The 21,455-nt window shown below is 47.4% G+C and overlaps 1 protein-coding gene across 3 annotated transcripts in view; it reads left to right on the plus strand.

Annotated features, from left to right (window-relative positions):
• LOC118658096 (obscurin-like) overlaps positions 1-21,395 on the plus strand; it is a 68,717-nt gene extending 47,322 nt beyond the window's left edge. For 2 of the 3 annotated variants that reach the window (XM_036313063.1, XM_036313062.1), the window contains exons 11-16: positions 6,854-7,129; positions 9,626-9,901; positions 12,398-12,673; positions 15,169-15,444; positions 17,940-18,215; positions 20,711-21,395. In XM_036313063.1, the coding sequence (XP_036168956.1) occupies positions 6,854-7,129; positions 9,626-9,901; positions 12,398-12,673; positions 15,169-15,444; positions 17,940-18,215; positions 20,711-21,183 (1,853 nt within the window). In that variant the 3' untranslated portion in view covers positions 21,184-21,395. The remainder of the gene's footprint in view (positions 1-6,853; positions 7,130-9,625; positions 9,902-12,397; positions 12,674-15,168; positions 15,445-17,939; positions 18,216-20,710) is intronic. The other variant, XM_036313064.1, reaches the window with a different exon arrangement.
• Positions 21,396-21,455: the final 60 nt, after the last annotated feature.

Below are 21,455 nucleotides of genomic sequence, written 5' to 3' on the forward strand. Positions count from 1 at the left end.
GGAAAAAACAGGCCCAGAGGACACACAATAGACTCATTCATGCGAGATCAAAAATAGGCTAAGGTAATTATTGGTGACAGAGGTCAAGATGGTGGTTACTTTGAATAATCAATGGGAGATTTTCTGGAGAGAACCCTGCTATCCAAGGACCGAAAGTGGCGACCACATAGAGACTGGTAGGAGGGGCAGAGGCGAAAAAGGACTGGCTGGGCTGCCACAGACAGCAACTGAAATTCTGGAGAGGTATCTCATCAGTGGTGGGTTGCCACTGAGAACTCTGGGGTCTTATCCCAAGCTGGGCCCCCCAGCAGAGAGCACCAGAACTGAGAAGGGTACCCACATAACATCTGGCTGTGAAAAGCAGCAGGTTGTTGCTGCCAGGGAGAGATGGCTGGAAATACAGGCACCCTCTTAAGGGCCAACATACAACATTTTGAGTGCAACCACTCACCATGTGTTTTGGCAGTGGTAGGGAAGAGTGGATTGGAGCTGGCTGAGCAGAAGCCAGGATCATGGGCTCTGGGGTCAGAACTCAGAAGGCAAATGCACTGATTTCCTGTGCCAAGTAATTCCCTCACACTGCAGAGGCCATCTTTCTCACACAGACATTTGTTATACAGGTGCCTTGCCTTGGGGGAAGACAGTTGATCCACCCTATTGGAAAACACTTTGCCCCACGGTGCAGAGTTTCTGAGGCCCAATAAGTGACTAAGAATAACAGTTAGCCTCCAGGCAGAAGCAATTGCCCCACCCTGTTGAAGAAAAATCTCATGCCACACTTATGGATGATTACCTGAGGGCAATTCAAGACAGAATCCTATCAGGCTGTAGACAAAGGTGGTCTCTGGAGGCTTTGAGTCTTTGCCTGATCTAATTATTCAGAAACAGTATTTGACACTGTCCTGCACTAAAGATGAGAGGCATAGTCACAAACCCAAACAGGCGGCCAAAATGAGGAGACAAAGTAACAATCCCAAATGTCCACCTAAATGTCACTCCTTAGTGAAAGAACAAGAGAATTCTACAGAAGACATAAATGAAATGGAGATAAGAAATATATCAGATATAGAGTTCAGAATAATGATTGTAAAGATGCTCAATGGCATGAGAAAAGATATAGTAACTATGAAAACAAATAAAGAATGACATAGCACAAATAAATAACACATTGGAAGGAATACACAACAGATAAGGGGAAGCTGAGGATAGAATCAGTGAATACAAAGACCAGTTTGAAAAAAATCACTCAGAGAACCAAAAAAATAAAACAATTAAAAAACAGGAGAACAGCTTAAGGGAGCTGAGGGACAACTAGAAACATAACAATATTTTAATAGCAGGTGTGCCAGAAGAGGCAGAAAGGAAGAAAGGGATAGAGAACATATTTGAAGAAATAATGACAGAAAATTTCCCTAACCTGGTGAAGGAAAAGGTAACAAAAGTTCAGGAGTCACAACGAACCCCAAGCAAGAAGAACCCAAACAGGCTCACACCCAGAAACATCGTAATAAAAATGCCAAAAATTAAAGACAAAGAGAGAATCTTAAAGGCAGCAAGAGAAAAACAAACTGTTATTACAAAGGAGCTCCCATAAAGCTGACACCTGATTTCTCATCAGAAACTCTACAGCCAGAATGGAATGGCATGAAGTATTCAAGGTTGGAAAGCAAGGATCTGAAACCAAGATATCATTCAAAATACAAATGGATGACCCAACTATATTCTGTCTACAAGAGACCCACCTCAGAACAAAAGACACACACAAGATGAGAGTGAAGGGTTGGAAAAATTTTCCATACAAATAGAAAAGAAAAACAGCTGGAGTAGCAATACTCATATCTGAAATAAATTTCAAAATGAAGGCCATCACAAGAGACAACAAAGGTCACTACATAATACTAAATGGATTGATCCAACAAGAGCATATAACTCTGGTAAACATATATGCACCCAATATAGAAGCATCTAAATACATAAGAAAAATTCCTACAGGACTTTGAGGGAGAAATAAACAACAATACAGTCATAGTAGGGGACTTTAACACCACTTGACTTCACTGGACAGATCTTCCAGTTAAAAACTTAACAAGGAAATAGTGACTCTAAAGGGTCACACTGGATCAGATGGATTTAAATGACATTTATAGAACATTCACCCCAAAGCTGCAGCATAAACATTCTTCTCAAGTGCACATGGATCATTCACAAAGATAGACCACATATTAGAACAAAAAACAAATCTCTACAAGTTCAAGAAGATTGAAATCATATCAAGCATCTTCTCAGATCACAGTGGAATGAAATTAGAAATCAACTACAGTAAAAACACCCCAAAACATTCAAACACATGGAGGCTAAATAGCATGTTATTAAACAATGAATGGATTACCAATGAGATCAAGAAAGAAATAAAAAACTTCCTGGAAACAAATGAAAATGAACACACAACAACCCCAAATCTCTGGGACACAGCAAAAGCAGTCCTGAGAAGGGAATTCATAGCACTTTTGGCCTACCTAAAGAAAAAACAAACAACAACAACAACAACAACAAAAATAAGAAAAATCAACAATAAACTAACCCTACAACTTAAAGAAGTAAAAAGAGAACAACAAGAAAATCCCAGAGTAAGTAAAAGGAAGGAAATAATAAAGTTAGAGCAGAAATAAATGACATAGACACTAAAAAAAACAATACAAAAAATCAGTGAAACCAAGAGCTTGTTCTTTGAAAGGATAAACAAGATTGTTGAGCCATTAGCCAGACTCATCAAGAAACAAAGAGAGAGGATCCAAATAAATAAAATCAGAAACAAAAGTGGAGAAGTAACCACTGACACCACAAAATACAAAGGATTGTAAGGAAATATTATAAACAGCTATATGCCAACAAGCTGGATGAAATGGAAAAATTCCTAGAAAAATATAATCTCCCAAAATTGAATCAGAAAGAACCAGAAAACCTGAATAGGCCAATAACAACTGATGGAATAGAAGCAGTAATCAAAAATCTCCCAGCAAACAAAAGCCCAGGTCTAGATGGCTTCACAGGGAAGTTTTACCAAACATTCAAAGAACTAACATCTATACTCCTCAAACTATTGCAAAAAATTCAAGAGGAAGGAACACTTACAAGCTCTTTTTATGAGGCTAGCATTATCCTAATTCCAAAACCAGATAAAAACACTACAAAGAAAGAGAATTACAGGCCAATATTCCTGATGAACATAGATGCTAAAATCCTCAACAAAATATTAGCAAATCAGATCCAGCAATATATTAAAAAGGCCCATACACCATGAGCAAGTGGGATTATTCCAGGAATTCAAGGCTGGTACAATATTTGCAAATCAATACATGTGATACATCACATAAAGAAATAGAAAGACAAAAGTCACATGATCATATCAATAGATGCAGAAAAATCATTCCACAAAATTCAACACATATTTTTGATAAAAACTCTCAGCAAAATGTGAATAGAGAATGCATATCTCTACATTATAAAGGCCATATATTACAAACCTACGTGGATATCATACTCATTGTACAAAAACTAAAACAATATCCCCTAATAACAGGAACAAAAAAGGGATGTCTGCTTTCACCACTCTTATTCAATACTAGAGGCCCGGTGCACGAAAATTCATGCACTCGGGGTGGGGGGTTATCCCTCAGCCTGGCCTGCTCCCTCTCGCAGTCTGTGACCCCTCAGGAGATGTCCACCTAAAGCGGGACTAAGCTGGCAGTCAGATATCCTTCTGGCAGCCTGGGAGCCCTCAGGGGATGTCTGATTGATGGCTTAAGCCAGAGTTGGACATCATTAGTGCTGCTGTGGAGGTTGGAGCGGCTCCCACCACTGCCGCTGCGCTCTCAGCCCTCAGCCTGGCTTGTGGCTGAGCAGAGCTCCCCCTGTGGGAGCGCACTGATCACCAGGGGGTGCTCCTGCATTGAGCGTCTGCCACCGTGGTGGTTAGTGTGCGTCATAGCTACTGGTTATTTCTGGGTGTTCTGCTGTTGGGGTCAATTTGCATATTACCCTTTTATTATATAGGATAGTTCTGGAAGTCCTAGCCACAACAATCAGACAAGAAGAAATAAAAGGCATCCAAATTTGAAAGGAGGAAGTAAAGCTCTCACTATTCACAAATGACATGATATTATACATAGACAACCCTGAAGACTCCAACAAAAAACTACTAGATTTAATAAATGAATTTGGCAATGTAGCAGGATACAAAATCAACACCCAAAAATTGATGGCTTTTTTATACACCAATAATGAATTCTCAGAAAGAGAAACTAAACAATTCCATTTACCACTGCAACAACAAAAATTAAGTTACTAAGGAGTATACTTAACCAAGGAGGCAAGAGACCTATACTTGGAAAACTACAAGGTGTTGTAAAAAGAGATAGAAGGAGATATAAACAAGTGGAAGATTAAACAGCTATGGATTGATAAAATCAACATCATTAAAATGTCCAAACTACCCAAGGCAATCTGCAGATTCAAAGCAATCCCTATTAAAATACTAAAGGCATATTTCACAGATCTAAAACAAACACGCCAAAAATATTTATGGAATAAAAAAACACCCGGAATAGCTGCAGCAATCTTGAGAAAGAAAAGCAAAGTTGGAGGAATCACAATACCATATTTGAAATTATACTACAAAGCCATCATAATCAAAACAGCCTGGTTCTGGCACAAGAACAGGCATATAGATCAATGGAACAGAACAGAGATCCCAGAAATCAACCTAAGCCATTACACTCAACATTTGACAAAGGAGGCAAGAGTATACAAGGGAGTCAATAGAGTCTCTTCAATAAATGTTGTTGGGAAAATTAGACAGATATATGCAAAAAAATGAATCTAGCCCACCAAGTTATACCATATACAAGAATAAACTCAGAATGGATAAGAGACTTAAATTTAAGTTGTGAAACCATAAAAATTTCAGAAGAAACCATAGGCAGCAAAATCTCAGACATCTCTCGTAGCAATACTTTTACAGATTTATCTCCTAGGGCAAAGAAAACTAAGGAGAAAATAAACAAATGGGACTATATCAAAATAAAAATTTCCTGCACAGTAAAAGAAACCATCAACAAAATGAAAAGGGAGCCCACTGTATGGGAGAACATATTTGGCAATGATACATCTGATAAAGGGTTAATATCCAAAATATATAAGGAACTCATACAACATAACTAAAGGGAGACAAACAATCCAATTAAAAAATGGGCAGAGGACCTAAATAGACACTTCTCCAAAGTGGACATACCGATGGCCAAGAGACTTGTGAAAACATGCTCAGTCACTGATCATCAGAGAGATGCAAATTAAAATGACAATGAAGTATCACCTCACACCTATGAGAATGGCTACCATCAACAAATCAACAAATGACAAGTGCTGGCGAGGATGTGAGGAAAAGGGTACATTGCAGGAGGTAATGCAGACTGATGTAGCCATTATGGGAAACAGTATGGAGGTTCCTCAAAAAATTAAATATGAAACTGCCATTTGACCCAGTGATCCTACATCTATCTATACTAATAATAGAGGAATATGCAAATTGTCTGGGATGCTGTCACAGTAACAGTAATTACCAAACAGGAACAGCAGGCTGCATGGGGCGACAAGTCTGGCAGGGGGGTTAGTGAGGGACAACCAAAAAATTGAACAGCAGGCTGCAGGGGGTGACCAGGCAGCAGGGGGGGAAGTTGGGGGCAACTAGGCCAGCAGGGGGGCCAGTAAGGGGAGACCAGGCTGGTGGGGAGGGGGTGGTTAGGGGCAACCAGGCCGGGAGGGGGGGGCATTTGGGGTTGACCAGCTGGTGGGGGAGGGGAAGTTGGGGATGACCCGGCCACAGGAGGGGCAGTTAGGGGTGATCAGGCAGGCAGGCAGGTGAGCAGTTATGAGCCAGTGGTCCTGGATTGTGAAAGGGATGTCCAAATACCAGTTGATTGGGCCGAAACCAGCAGATGGACATCACTCAAGGGGTCCAGGATTGGAAAGGGTGCAGGCTGGGCTGAGAGGACCTGCCCCCCCATGCACGAATTTCAAGCACTGGCCCTCTAGTATATCCTAGGAAACCCAAAACACCCATCAGAAAGACTGTATGCACATCTATGATTATAGCAGCACAATTTACAATAGCTAAGATTTAGAAACAGCCCAAGAGCATATCAGTAGATGACTGGATAAAAATGCTGTGGTATATTTATACCAGAAAATACTATGCAGCAGTAAAAAAGAAGAATCTCTTACCCTTTGAGACAGCATGGAGGGACCAGGAGAGTATCATGCTAAGTGAAATAAGTCAATCAGAGGAAGACACATATCACATGATCTTACTCATGCGTGGAATCTAATTAACAAAATAAACTGATGAATGGAATGTATCAAGAGAAGTGGAAGCATCTAACAGAGTGGGGAATCTCTGAGGGAAGAAGGGTGAGGGTTGGTGGGAGGGAAGTAATCAACTGAGGACCTTATATGCATATATGCATGGCCCATGGACACAGACAAAAGGTTGCACACAAGAGTTGACTGTCACATAGGAAAGACAATGAACATGCAGGGACAGGTGGCAGAATAGTGTTGACTGACTTCCTCAGGTCTCAGAAATTTCTCTAAGTCAATACGCTCTGTAATGCACACTTGAGATTCCATTAAAGGAGACATGTTTGTAAACACAATGCTGACTCCCATCAGGGACTAATACTCAACAAGGCACAAAGTGCAAGGAGAAATTTTACTCATCTCTGAAGCTGTGGTGAACGTGACATACTTTTCTATGAGTTTTGTGTCTCTGACCCTGTGTGTCTGTCATTGTCCCCAGAGCCCACGGTGGTGTTTGCCAAGGAGCAGTCGGCACACAGCGAGGTGAAGGCAACGGCCGGGGCCAGTGCCACGCTGAGCTGCGAGGTGGCCCAGGCTCAGACGCAGGTGACGTGGTACAAGGATGGCAAGAAGCTGAGCGGGAGCTCGAAAGTGCGCGTGGAGGCCATGGGCTGCACCCGGCGGCTGGTGCTGCAGCAGGCGGTGAAGGGGGACAGCGGGGAGTACAGCTGCGAGGCCGGGGGCCAGAAGGTCACCTTCAACCTAGATGTCCCAGGTCGGTTCTTTGGTGGCACTAACTTAGACTTGTGTGTAGGTAATGCCTCCAGCCGGACACACCTGGGGCTCTTTCCGCTGGACCTCACCTCTTTAGCCTTCTATCCTCCATCTCCCATATCATCCCAGTGGTGGGGCCAGACCAGGCTGGGTGGGCAGAGTGTGAGCAGAAGGGAGAGGTGTTCCTCTACAAGCTGAGTGGTGCTCAGGTTTTGCTCAGTCATAGTTCCCAGCCCCTGCCAGAGACTTCTGGGTGCCCCTCTCCAGCCGGGACTCGGGCTCTACCTTTCACGTGGAGTCTGAGGTAGACCAGACCTCTCTTACCTGTGTTATGTGAATTTCCTACTCCCCAAGTCCTGGTAGCTCCCAAATGCCCGGGGCCGGCAACACGGGCAGAGACACGTTTGAATTTCATTACAACAGAAAGTGGGGAAGTTCCTGCCCCCCAATCTTACTTGGATCCATCTCAGACTGAACAGGGTGTTAGCAAATTGTAGTTTCTTTGGGCACTCCTTTGCATGTGGGTGGAGAAGTTACTGGATCCTCACTTGTCGCAAAATCTAGATCCGTGTTTTCTTGCAAGGTCTGTGCAAAAAAGTACACAGAGACCAGCGGATTGGCACGTGTGTGTCGGGGTCCTGTACCTGTGCGGTCTGGAATTCTCCTCCTAAAGTACATCTCGGTTTCTTTTTGAGTCCTGTGTCAGAATGCCCTGGGACTCTGATGTATACCAGATTTGGACATGGAGAGGAATAAGGAGCTTCTCCCACACCGCACGCCTAGTTGAAGACAAGTAACTATAGCGATAGCCCTTGATTGTTGAGTCAGTATATACGTCATAGTATTTCCTAAGGACACATGTGTATTTGTCCCTGTCCATGGTGTTCACAGAGATGTCTGTGAACTAACTGTATTTTCATTTAGTTAGGAGAGTTTTAACCTCAATTCGACATCCAGGTGCCTCTAACAAACAGTTTGGTGTTATAAGTGTGTACAACAGCTTGTGGGTGTGTATCGATACAAAAAAAAAAAAAATCCACCAAACACTTGTAATTGCTAGTTTAGGAGAATATGACAAATTATTTTGTAGGAGTAAATATGAAAAGGTTTCAGAAATTGACCAGATTATTAGAAAACTATGTGAACAGTGGCAGACGATCTTGACAGCTCAAGTAGTCCTACAACCGTTTCAATAAATGGAACCACAGTGGGAAAAAGAAGGAAGAAAACGATCTTATATGTGAAGAGACACCCCCTTGGCTCCACTGGAAAATTGTATGAACTATTCCGTAAGGAAAGTATTGCATGTGCATGGAGATCCTTCTAGAGCTAGAGAAGGACACACAGTCTCTGGTTTATTATGCGGCAACAGCATGGCACCTATCACCACCATCTGATAGGGAGAGTTGAAATAGTGGGCCAATGCATTGTGGAGCCCAAGCCCAAAATCTGAAGTTTAGTAGAATCAAAATGAATCGGCAGTGTATTAAGAGGACGGTGCACTATAGTGAACGACACGGCCCGGGTGTGTGAGCACTACAGAGTTCAGCAAATCAACATACCTCATGACGTGAGCAGACTGAAACTAAAATATGAAGGGATCGCCTCATCAATGCAGAGTTGAGTTTGATAACATTTAACGTCAGAAATGTGGAAGAAACAGTTTATCAACATCTCTCCATGCCGCAGATTCTGAACCAATTAGAAATAAAACGGTTCATCCTTCTTCTGATAAATGACACTGAAGGAAATCCAGCTAACCACACTAAGTGACACTTGAAAGCTGTGCCTGTGAGATCAGGGACCAGGCAACGGGGCTCACAGTCACCGCTTTTGTCAGCAGGAAAGCAGGAAATAAAGTGAAACATGCAAAAGTGTGAAAAAACGGAAGTGGAATTCCGATAATATGCCTAACGCAAAAGATAAATTATTGGACTTGGTGGGAGTGGGGAGAAATATTATGGTGTCCAAAATGCCCATGAACAGACACACCGCAGAAGAGCAAACAGTAAAGACCGAAAGCATAGCAAAGGTCCACCACTTTGGGAGTCATCCAAGCCATGGGAGAGACAGGCTCAGGAGGCACAGCTCAGTGCCCTAGGTGGCCAGCAGGTGACACAGGGAGTGCGGGTGGGAGGTGGAGCCCAGGAACTGTCCCTCGCTGGGTGGGAATGCTCCCTGCACAACCGGGAAAGACTTGGTGTCCTTGGGAGGGTGTGTGCACACCTCATGGTCTGCAGTCCCTGTGCTCGAGGGTGTGTGTGTGCTCCGGAGAAGTCCTTCACGGTGTCTCCAGCGGGGACCGCTCCCTGGGCAGTGGTCCATGTGCAGATGAATGAGCTACTTGTGCTGAGAAGGTGCTGGGGCTTCTGCGGGTCACACAGAGCCTTGAGAATTTTCCCGTCCTGCCACCTCCCAGCTGAGTCCTTCCGTCCCCAGTGCTGTCCTCCTGGTTGAGAAAATATCTTTGACCCTGTGCGTCCCTCCCTGTCCCCAGAGCCCACGGTGGTGTTTGCCAAGGAGCAGTCGGCACACAGCGAGGTGAAGGCCACGGCCGGGGCCAGTGCCACGCTGAGCTGCGAGGTGGCCCAGGCTCAGACGCAGGTGACGTGGTACAAGGATGGCAAGAAGCTGAGCGGGAGCTCGAAAGTGCGCGTGGAGGCCACGGGCTGCACCCGGCGGCTGGTGCTGCAGCAGGCGGCGAAGGGGGACAGCGGGGAGTACAGCTGCGAGGCCGGGGGCCAGAAGGTCACCTTCAACCTAGATGTCCCAGGTCGGTTCTTTGGTGGCACTAACTTAGCCTCGTGTGTAGGTAATGCCTCCAGCCGGACACACCTGGGGCTCTTTCCGCTGGACCTCACCTCTTTAGCCTTCTATCCTCCATCTCCCATATCATCCCAGTGGTGGGGCCAGACCAGGCTGGGTGGGCAGAGTGTGAGCAGAAGGGAGAGGTGTTCCTGTACAAGCTGAGTGGTGCTCAGGTTTTGCTCAGTCATAGTTCCCAGCCCCTGCCAGAGACTTCTGGGTACCCCTCTCCAGCCGGGACTCGGGCTCTACCTTTCACGTGGAGTCTGAGGTAGACCAGACCTCTCTTACCTGTGTTATGTGAATTTCCTACTCCCCAAGTCCTGGTAGCTCCCAAATGCCCGGGGCCGGCAACACGGGCAGAGACACGTTTGAATTTCATTACAACAGAAAGTGGGGAAGTTCCTGCCCCCCAATCTTACTTGGATCCATCTCAGACTGAACAGGGTGTTAGCAAATTGTAGTTTCTTTGGGCACTCCTTTGCATGTGGGTGGAGAAGTTACTGGATCCTCACTTGTCGCAAAATCTAGATCCGTGTTTTCTTGCAAGGTCTGTGCAAAAAAGTACACAGAGACCAGCGGATTGGCACGTGTGTGTCGGGGTCCTGTACCTGTGCGGTCTGGAATTCTCCTCCTAAAGTACATCTCGGTTTCTTTTTGAGTCCTGTGTCAGAATGCCCTGGGACTCTGATGTATACCAGATTTGGACATGGAGAGGAATAAGGAGCTTCTCCCACACCGCACGCCTAGTTGAAGACAAGTAACTATAGCGATAGCCCTTGATTGTTGAGTCAGTATATACGTCATAGTATTTCCTAAGGACACATGTGTATTTGTCCCTGTCCATGGTGTTCACAGAGATGTCTGTGAACTAACTGTATTTTCATTTAGTTAGGAGAGTTTTAACCTTAATTCGACATCCAGGTGCCTCTAACTAACAGTTTGGTGTTGTAAGTGTGTACAACAGCTTGTGGGTGTGTATCGATACAAAAAAAAAAAAATCCACCAAACACTTGTAATTGCTAGTTTAGGAGAATATGACAAATTATTTTGTAGGAGTAAATATGAAAAGGTTTCAGAAATTGACCAGATTATTAGAAAACTATGTGAACAGTGGCAGACGATCTTGACAGCTCAAGTAGTCCTACAACCGTTTCAATAAATGGAACCACAGTGGGAAAAAGAAGGAAAAAAAAGATCTTATATGTGAAGAGACACCCCCTTGGCTCCACTGGAAAATTGTATGAACTATTCCGTAAGGAAAGTATTGCATGTGCATGGAGATCCTTCTAGAGCTAGAGAAGGACACACAGTCTCTGGTTTATTATGCGGCAACAGCATGGCACCTATCACCACCATCTGATAGGGAGAGTTGAAATAGTGGGCCAATGCATTGTGGAGCCCAAGCCCAAAATCTGAAGTTTAGTAGAATCAAAATGAATCGGCAGTGTATTAAGAGGACGGTGCACTATAGTGAACGACACGGCCCGGGTGTGTGAGCACTACAGAGTTCAGCAAATCAACATACCTCATGACGTGAGCAGACTGAAACTAAAATAGTGAAGGGATCGCCTCATCAATGCAGAGTTGAGTTTGATAACATTTAACGTCAGAAATGTGGAAGAAACAGTTTATCAACATCTCTCCATGCCGCAGATTCTGAACCAATTAGAAATAAAACGGTTCATCCTTCTTCTGATAAATGACACTGAAGGAAATCCAGCTAACCACACTAAGTGACACTTGAAAGCTGTGCCTGTGAGATCAGGGACCAGGCAACGGGGCTCACAGTCACCGCTTTTGTCAGCAGGAAAGCAGGAAATAAAGTGAAACATGCAAAAGTGTGAAAAAACGGAAGTGGAATTCCGATAATATGCCTAACGCAAAAGATAAATTATTGGACTTGGTGGGAGTGGGGAGAAATATTATGGTGTCCAAAATGCCCATGAACAGACACACCGCAGAAGAGCAAACAGTAAAGACCGAAAGCATAGCAAAGGTCCACCACTTTGGGAGTCATCCAAGCCATGGGAGAGACAGGCTCAGGAGGCACAGCTCAGTGCCCTAGGTGGCCAGCAGGTGACACAGGGAGTGCGGGTGGGAGGTGGAGCCCAGGAACTGTCCCTCGCTGGGTGGGAATGCTCCCTGCACAACCGGGAAAGACTTGGTGTCCTTGGGAGGGTGTGTGCACACCTCATGGTCTGCAGTCCCTGTGCTCGAGGGTGTGTGTGTGCTCCGGAGAAGTCCTTCACGGTGTCTCCAGCGGGGACCGCTCCCTGGGCAGTGGTCCATGTGCAGATGAATGAGCTACTTGTGCTGAGAAGGTGCTGGGGCTTCTGCGGGTCACACAGAGCCTTGAGAATTTTCCCGTCCTGCCACCTCCCAGCTGAGTCCTTCCGTCCCCAGTGCTGTCCTCCTGGTTGAGAAAATATCTTTGACCCTGTGCGTCCCTCCCTGTCCCCAGAGCCCACGGTGGTGTTTGCCAAGGAGCAGTCGGCACACAGCGAGGTGAAGGCCACGGCCGGGGCCAGTGCCACGCTGAGCTGCGAGGTGGCCCAGGCTCAGACGCAGGTGACGTGGTACAAGGATGGCAAGAAGCTGAGCGGGAGCTCGAAAGTGCGCGTGGAGGCCACGGGCTGCACCCGGCGGCTGGTGCTGCAGCAGGCGGCGAAGGGGGACAGCGGGGAGTACAGCTGCGAGGCCGGGGGCCAGAAGGTCACCTTCAACCTAGATGTCCCAGGTCGGTTCTTTGGTGGCACTAACTTAGCCTTGTGTGTAGGTAATGCCTCCAGCCGGACACACCTGGGGCTCTTTCCGCTGGACCTCACCTCTTTAGCCTTCTATCCTCCATCTCCCATATCATCCCAGTGGTGGGGCCAGACCAGGCTGGGTGGGCAGAGTGTGAGCAGAAGGGAGAGGTGTTCCTGTACAAGCTGAGTGGTGCTCAGGTTTTGCTCAGTCATAGTTCCCAGCCCCTGCCAGAGACTTCTGGGTGCCCCTCTCCAGCCGGGACTCGGGCTCTACCTTTCACGTGGAGTCTGAGGTAGACCAGACCTCTCTTACCTGTGTTATGTGAATTTCCTACTCCCCAAGTCCTGGTAGCTCCCAAATGCCCGGGGCCGGCAACACGGGCAGAGACACGTTTGAATTTCATTACAACAGAAAGTGGGGAAGTTCCTGCCCCCCAATCTTACTTGGATCCATCTCAGACTGAACAGGGTGTTAGCAAATTGTAGTTTCTTTGGGCACTCCTTTGCATGTGGGTGGAGAAGTTACTGGATCCTCACTTGTCGCAAAATCTAGATCCGTGTTTTCTTGCAAGGTCTGTGCAAAAAAGTACACAGAGACCAGCGGATTGGCACGTGTGTGTCGGGGTCCTGTACCTGTGCGGTCTGGAATTCTCCTCCTAAAGTACATCTCGGTTTCTTTTTGAGTCCTGTGTCAGAATCCCCTGGGACTCTGATGTATACCAGATTTGGACATGGAGAGGAATAAGGAGCTTCTCCCACACCGCACGCCTAGTTGAAGACAAGTAACTATAGCGATAGCCCTTGATTGTTGAGTCAGTATATACGTCATAGTATTTCCTAAGGACACATGTGTATTTGTCCCTGTCCATGGTGTTCACAGAGATGTCTGTGAACTAACTGTATTTTCATTTAGTTAGGAGAGTTTTAACCTTAATTCGACATCCAGGTGCCTCTAACTAACAGTTTGGTGTTGTAAGTGTGTACAACAGCTTGTGGGTGTGTATCGATACAAAAAAAAAAAAATCCACCAAACACTTGTAATTGCTAGTTTAGGAGAATATGACAAATTATTTTGTAGGAGTAAATATGAAAAGGTTTCAGAAATTGACCAGATTATTAGAAAACTATGTGAACAGTGGCAGACGATCTTGACAGCTCAAGTAGTCCTACAACCGTTTCAATAAATGGAACCACAGTGGGAAAAAGAAGGAAGAAAAAGATCTTATATGTGAAGAGACACCCCCTTGGCTCCACTGGAAAATTGTATGAACTATTCCGTAAGGAAAGTATTGCATGTGCATGGAGATCCTTCTAGAGCTAGAGAAGGACACACAGTCTCTGGTTTATTATGCGGCAACAGCATGGCACCTATCACCACCATCTGATAGGGAGAGTTGAAATAGTGGGCCAATGCATTGTGGAGCCCAAGCCCAAAATCTGAAGTTTAGTAGAATCAAAATGAATCGGCAGTGTATTAAGAGGACGGTGCACTATAGTGAAAGACACGGCCCGGGTGTGTGAGCACTACAGAGTTCAGCAAATCAACATACCTCATGACGTGAGCAGACTGAAACTAAAATGTGAAGGGATCGCCTCATCAATGCAGAGTTGAGTTTGATAACATTTAACGTCAGAAATGTGGAAGAAACAGTTTATCAACATCTCTCCATGCCGCAGATTCTGAACCAATTAGAAATAAAACGGTTCATCCTTCTTCTGATAAATGACACTGAAGGAAATCCAGCTAACCACACTAAGTGACACTTGAAAGCTGTGCCTGTGAGATCAGGGACCAGGCAACGGGGCTCACAGTCACCGCTTTTGTCAGCAGGAAAGCAGGAAATAAAGTGAAACATGCAAAAGTGTGAAAAAACGGAAGTGGAATTCCGATAATATGCCTAACGCAAAAGATAAATTATTGGACTTGGTGGGAGTGGGGAGAAATATTATGGTGTCCAAAATGCCCATGAACAGACACACCGCAGAAGAGCAAACAGTAAAGACCGAAAGCATAGCAAAGGTCCACCACTTTGGGAGTCATCCAAACCATGGGAGAGACAGGCTCAGGAGGCACAGCTCAGTGCCCTAGGTGGCCAGCAGGTGACACAGGGAGTGCGGGTGGGAGGTGGAGCCCAGGAACTGTCCCTCGCTGGGTGGGAATGCTCCCTGCACAACCGGGAAAGACTTGGTGTCCTTGGGAGGGTGTGTGCACACCTCATGGTCTGCAGTCCCTGTGCTCGAGGGTGTGTGTGTGCTCCGGAGAAGTCCTTCACGGTGTCTCCAGCGGGGACCGCTCCCTGGGCAGTGGTCCATGTGCAGATGAATGAGCTACTTGTGCTGAGAAGGTGCTGGGGCTTCTGCGGGTCACACAGAGCCTTGAGAATTTTCCCGTCCTGCCACCTCCCAGCTGAGTCCTTCCGTCCCCAGTGCTGTCCTCCTGGTTGAGAAAATATCTTTGACCCTGTGCGTCCCTCCCTGTCCCCAGAGCCCACGGTGGTGTTTGCCAAGGAGCAGTCGGCACACAGCGAGGTGAAGGCCACGGCCGGGGCCAGTGCCACGCTGAGCTGCGAGGTGGCCCAGGCTCAGACGCAGGTGACGTGGTACAAGGATGGCAAGAAGCTGAGCGGGAGCTCGAAAGTGCGCGTGGAGGCCACGGGCTGCACCCGGCGGCTGGTGCTGCAGCAGGCGGCGAAGGGGGACAGCGGGGAGTACAGCTGCGAGGCCGGGGGCCAGAAGGTCACCTTCAACCTAGATGTCCCAGGTCGGTTCTTTGGTGGCACTAACTTAGCCTTGTGTGTAGGTAATGCCTCCAGCCGGACACACCTGGGGCTCTTTCCGCTGGACCTCACCTCTTTAGCCTTCTATCCTCCATCTCCCATATCATCCCAGTGGTGGGGCCAGACCAGGCTGGGTGGGCAGAGTGTGAGCAGAAGGGAGAGGTGTTCCTGTACAAGCTGAGTGGTGCTCAGGTTTTGCTCAGTCATAGTTCCCAGCCCCTGCCAGAGACTTCTGGGTGCCCCTCTCCAGCCGGGACTCGGGCTCTACCTTTCACGTGGAGTCTGAGGTAGACCAGACCTCTCTTACCTGTGTTATGTGAATTTCCTACTCCCCAAGTCCTGGTAGCTCCCAAATGCCCGGGGCCGGCAACACGGGCAGAGACACGTTTGAATTTCATTACAACAGAAAGTGGGGAAGTTCCTGCCCCCCAATCTTACTTGGATCCATCTCAGACTGAACAGGGTGTTAGCAAATTGTAGTTTCTTTGGGCACTCCTTTGCATGTGGGTGGAGAAGTTACTGGATCCTCACTTGTCGCAAAATCTAGATCCGTGTTTTCTTGCAAGGTCTGTGCAAAAAAGTACACAGAGACCAGCGGATTGGCACGTGTGTGTCGGGGTCCTGTACCTGTGCGGTCTGGAATTCTCCTCCTAAAGTACATCTCGGTTTCTTTTTGAGTCCTGTGTCAGAATCCCCTGGGACTCTGATGTATACCAGATTTGGACATGGAGAGGAATAAGGAGCTTCTCCCACACCGCACGCCTAGTTGAAGACAAGTAACTATAGCGATAGCCCTTGATTGTTGAGTCAGTATATACGTCATAGTATTTCCTAAGGACACATGTGTATTTGTCCCTGTCCATGGTGTTCACAGAGATGTCTGTGAACTAACTGTATTTTCATTTAGTTAGGAGAGTTTTAACCTCAATTCGACATCCAGGTGCCTCTAACTAACAGTTTGGTGTTGTAAGTGTGTACAACAGCTTGTGGGTGTGTATCGATACAAAAAAAAAAAAATCCACCAAACACTTGTAATTGCTAGTTTAGGAGAATATGACAAATTATTTTGTAGGAGTAAATATGAAAAGGTTTCAGAAATTGACCAGATTATTAGAAAACTATGTGAACAGTGGCAGACGATCTTGACAGCTCAAGTAGTCCTACAACCGTTTCAATAAATGGAACCACAGTGGGAAAAAGAAGGAAAAAAAAGATCTTATATGTGAAGAGACACCCCCTTGGCTCCACTGGAAAATTGTATGAACTATTCCGTAAGGAAAGTATTGCATGTGCATGGAGATCCTTCTAGAGCTAGAGAAGGACACACAGTCTCTGGTTTATTATGCGGCAACAGCATGGCACCTATCACCACCATCTGATAGGGAGAGTTGAAATAGTGGGCCAATGCATTGTGGAGCCCAAGCCCAAAATCTGAAGTTTAGTAGAATCAAAATGAATCGGCAGTGTATTAAGAGGACGGTGCACTATAGTGAAAGACACGGCCCGGGTGTGTGAGCACTACAGAGTTCAGCAAATCAACATACCTCATGACGTGAGCAGACTGAAACTAAAATATGAAGGGATCGCCTCATCAATGCAGAGTTGAGTTTGATAACATTTAATGTCAGAAATGTGGAAGAAACAGTTTATCAACATCTCTCCATGCCGCAGATTCTGAACCAATTAGAAATAAAACGGTTCATCCTTCTTCTGATAAATGACACTGAAGGAAATCCAGCTAACCACACTAAGTGACACTTGAAAGCTGTGCCTGTGAGATCAGGGACCAGGCAACGGGGCTCACAGTCACCGCTTTTGTCAGCAGGAAAGCAGGAAATAAAGTGAAACATGCAAAAGTGTGAAAAAACGGAAGTGGAATTCCGATAATATGCCTAACGCAAAAGATAAATTATTGGACTTGGTGGGAGTGGGGAGAAATATTATGGTGTCCAAAATGCCCATGAACAGACACACCGCAGAAGAGCAAACAGTAAAGACCGAAAGCATAGCAAAGGTCCACCACTTTGGGAGTCATCCAAACCATGGGAGAGACAGGCTCAGGAGGCACAGCTCAGTGCCCTAGGTGGCCAGCAGGTGACACAGGGAGTGCGGGTGGGAGGTGGAGCCCAGGAACTGTCCCTCGCTGGGTGGGAATGCTCCCTGCACAACCGGGAAAGACTTGGTGTCCTTGGGAGGGTGTGTGCACACCTCATGGTCTGCAGTCCCTGTGCTCGAGGGTGTGTGTGTGCTCCGGAGAAGTCCTTCACGGTGTCTCCAGCGGGGACCGCTCCCTGGGCAGTGGTCCATGTGCAGATGAATGAGCTACTTGTGCTGAGAAGGTGCTGGGGCTTCTGCGGGTCACACAGAGCCTTGAGAATTTTCCCGTCCTGCCACCTCCCAGCTGAGTCCTTCCGTCCCCCGTGCTGTCCTCCTGGTTGAGAAAATATCTTTGACCCTGTGCGTCCCTCCCTGTCCCCAGAGCCCACGGTGGTGTTTGCCAAGGAGCAGTCGGCACACAGCGAGGTGAAGGCCACGGCCGGGGCCAGTGCCACGCTGAGCTGCGAGGTGGCCCAGGCTCAGACGCAGGTGACGTGGTACAAGGATGGCAAGAAGCTGAGCGGGAGCTCGAAAGTGCGCGTGGAGGCCACGGGCTGCACCCGGCGGCTGGTGCTGCAGCAGGCGGCGAAGGGGGACAGCGGGGAGTACAGCTGCGAGGCCGGGGGCCAGAAGGTCACCTTCAACCTAGATGTCCCAGGTCGGTTCTTTGGTGGCACTAACTTAGCCTCGTGTGTAGGTAATGCCTCCAGCCGGACACACCTGGGGCTCTTTCCGCTGGACCTCACCTCTTTATCCTTCTATCCTCCATCTCCCATATCATCCCAGTGGTGGGGCCAGACCAGGCTGGGTGGGCAGAGTGTGAGCAGAAGGGAGAGGTGTTCCTCTACAAGCTGAGTGGTGCTCAGGTTTTGCTCAGTCATAGTTCCCAGCCCCTGCCAGAGACTTCTGGGTGCCCCTCTCCAGCCGGGACTCGGGCTCTACCTTTCACGTGGAGTCTGAGGTAGACCAGACCTCTCTTACCTGTGTTATGTGAATTTCCTACTCCCCAAGTCCTGGTAGCTCCCAAATGCCCGGGGCCGGCAACACGGGCAGAGACACGTTTGAATTTCATTACAACAGAAAGTGGGGAAGTTCCTGCCCCCCAATCTTACTTGGATCCATCTCAGACTGAACAGGGTGTTAGCAAATTGTAGTTTCTTTGGGCACTCCTTTGCATGTGGGTGGAGAAGTTACTGGATCCTCACTTGTCGCAAAATCTAGATCCGTGTTTTCTTGCGAGGTCTGTGCAAAAAAGTACACAGAGACCAGCGGATTGGCACGTGTGTGTCGGGGTCCTGTACCTGTGCGGTCTGGAATTCTCCTCCTAAAGTACATCTCGGTTTCTTTTTGAGTCCTGTGTCAGAATCCCCTGGGACTCTGATGTATACCAGATTTGGACATGGAGAGGAATAAGGAGCTTCTCCCACACCGCACGCCTAGTTGAAGACAAGTAACTATAGCGATAGCCCTTGATTGTTGAGTCAGTATATACGTCATAGTATTTCCTAAGGACACATGTGTATTTGTCCCTGTCCATGGTGTTCACAGAGATGTCTGTGAACTAACTGTATTTTCATTTAGTTAGGAGAGTTTTAACCTCAATTCGACATCCAGGTGCCTCTAACTAACAGTTTGGTGTTGTAAGTGTGTACAACAGCTTGTGGGTGTGTATCGATACAAAAAAAAAAAAATCCACCGAACACTTGTAATTGCTAGTTTAGGAGAATATGACAAATTATTTTGTAGGAGTAAATATGAAAAGGTTTCAGAAATTGACCAGATTATTAGAAAACTATGTGAACAGTGGCAGACGATCTTGACAGCTCAAGTAGTCCTACAACCGTTTCAATAAATGGAACCACAGTGGGAAAAAGAAGGAAAAAAAAGATCTTATATGTGAAGAGACACCCCCTTGGCTCCACTGGAAAATTGTATGAACTATTCCGTAAGGAAAGTATTGCATGTGCATGGAGATCCTTCTAGAGCTAGAGAAGGACACACAGTCTCTGGTTTATTATGCGGCAACAGCATGGCACCTATCACCACCATCTGATAGGGAGAGTTGAAATAGTGGGCCAATGCATTGTGGAGCCCAAGCCCAAAATCTGAAGTTTAGTAGAATCAAAATGAATCGGCAGTGTATTAAGAGGACGGTGCACTATAGTGAAAGACACGGCCCGGGTGTGTGAGCACTACAGAGTTCAGCAAATCAACATACCTCATGACGTGAGCAGACTGAAACTAAAATGTGAAGGGATCGCCTCATCAATGCAGAGTTGAGTTTGATAACATTTAATGTCAGAAATGTGGAAGAAACAGTTTATCAACATCTCTCCATGCCGCAGATTCTGAACCAATTAGAAATAAAACGGTTCATCCTTCTTCTGATAAATGACACTGAAGGAAATCCAGCTAACCACACTAAGTGACACTTGAAAGCTGTGCCTGTGAGATCAGGGACCAGGCAACGGGGCTCACAGTCACCGCTTTTGTCAGCAGGAAAGCAGGAAATAAAGTGAAACATGCAAAAGTGTGAAAAAACGGAAGTGGAATTCCGATAATATGCCTAACGCAAAAGATAAATTATTGGACTTGGTGGGAGTGGGGAGAAATATTATGGTGTCCAAAATGCCCATGAACAGACACACCGCAGAAGAGCAAACAGTAAAGACCGAAAGCATAGCAAAGGTCCACCACTTTGGGAGTCATCCAAACCATGGGAGAGACAGGCTCAGGAGGCACAGCTCAGTGCCCTAGGTGGCCAGCAGGTGACACAGGGAGTGCGGGTGGGAGGTGGAGCCCAGGAACTGTCCCTCGCTGGGTGGGAATGCTCCCTGCACAACCGGGAAAGACTTGGTGTCCTGGGGAGGGTGTGTGCACACCTCATGGTCTGCAGTCCCTGTGCTCGAGGGTGTGTGTGTGCTCCGGAGAAGTCCTTCACGGTGTCTCCAGCAGGGACCGCTCCCTGGGCAGTGGTCCATGTGCAGATGAATGAGCTACTTGTGCTGAGAAGGTGCTGGGGCTTCTGCGGGTCACACAGAGCCTTGAGAATTTTCCCGTCCTGCCACCTCCCAGCTGAGTCCTTCCGTCCCCAGTGCTGTCCTCCTGGTTGAGAAAATATCTTTGACCCTGTGCGTCCCTCCCTGTCCCCAGAGCCCACGGTGGTGTTTGCCAAGGAGCAGTCGGCACACAGCGAGGTGAAGGCCACGGCCGGGGCCAGTGCCACGCTGAGCTGCGAGGTGGCCCAGGCTCAGACGCAGGTGACGTGGTACAAGGATGGCAAGAAGCTGAGCGGGAGCTCGAAAGTGCGCGTGGAGGCCACGGGCTGCACCCGGCGGCTGGTGCTGCAGCAGGCGGCGAAGGGGGACAGCGGGGAGTACAGCTGCGAGGCCGGGGGCCAGAAGGTCACCTTCAACCTAGATGTCCCAGGTCGGTTCTTTGGTGGCACTAACTTAGCCTCGTGTGTAGGTAATGCCTCCAGCCGGACACACCTGGGGCTCTTTCCGCTGGACCTCACCTCTTTAGCCTTCTATCCTCCATCTCCCATATCATCCCAGTGGTGGGGCCAGACCAGGCTGGGTGGGCAGAGTGTGAGCAGAAGGGAGAGGTGTTCCTGTACAAGCTGAGTGGTGCTCAGGTTTTGCTCAGTCATAGTTCCCAGCCCCTGCCAGAGACTTCTGGGTGCCCCTCTCCAGCCGGGACTCGGGCTCTACCTTTCACGTGGAGTCTGAGGTAGACCAGACCTCTCTTACCTGTGTTATGTGAATTTCCTACTCCCCAAGTCCTGGTAGCTCCCAAATGCCCGGGGCCGGCAACACGGGCAGAGACACGTTTGAATTTCATTACAACAGAAAGTGGGAAGTTCCTGCCCCCCAATCTTACTTGGATCCATCTCAGA

This window comes from Myotis myotis, unplaced genomic scaffold (genome assembly GCF_014108235.1).
Source record: "Myotis myotis isolate mMyoMyo1 unplaced genomic scaffold, mMyoMyo1.p scaffold_m19_p_6, whole genome shotgun sequence".
Classification (NCBI taxonomy): Eukaryota; Metazoa; Chordata; class Mammalia; order Chiroptera; family Vespertilionidae; genus Myotis; species Myotis myotis.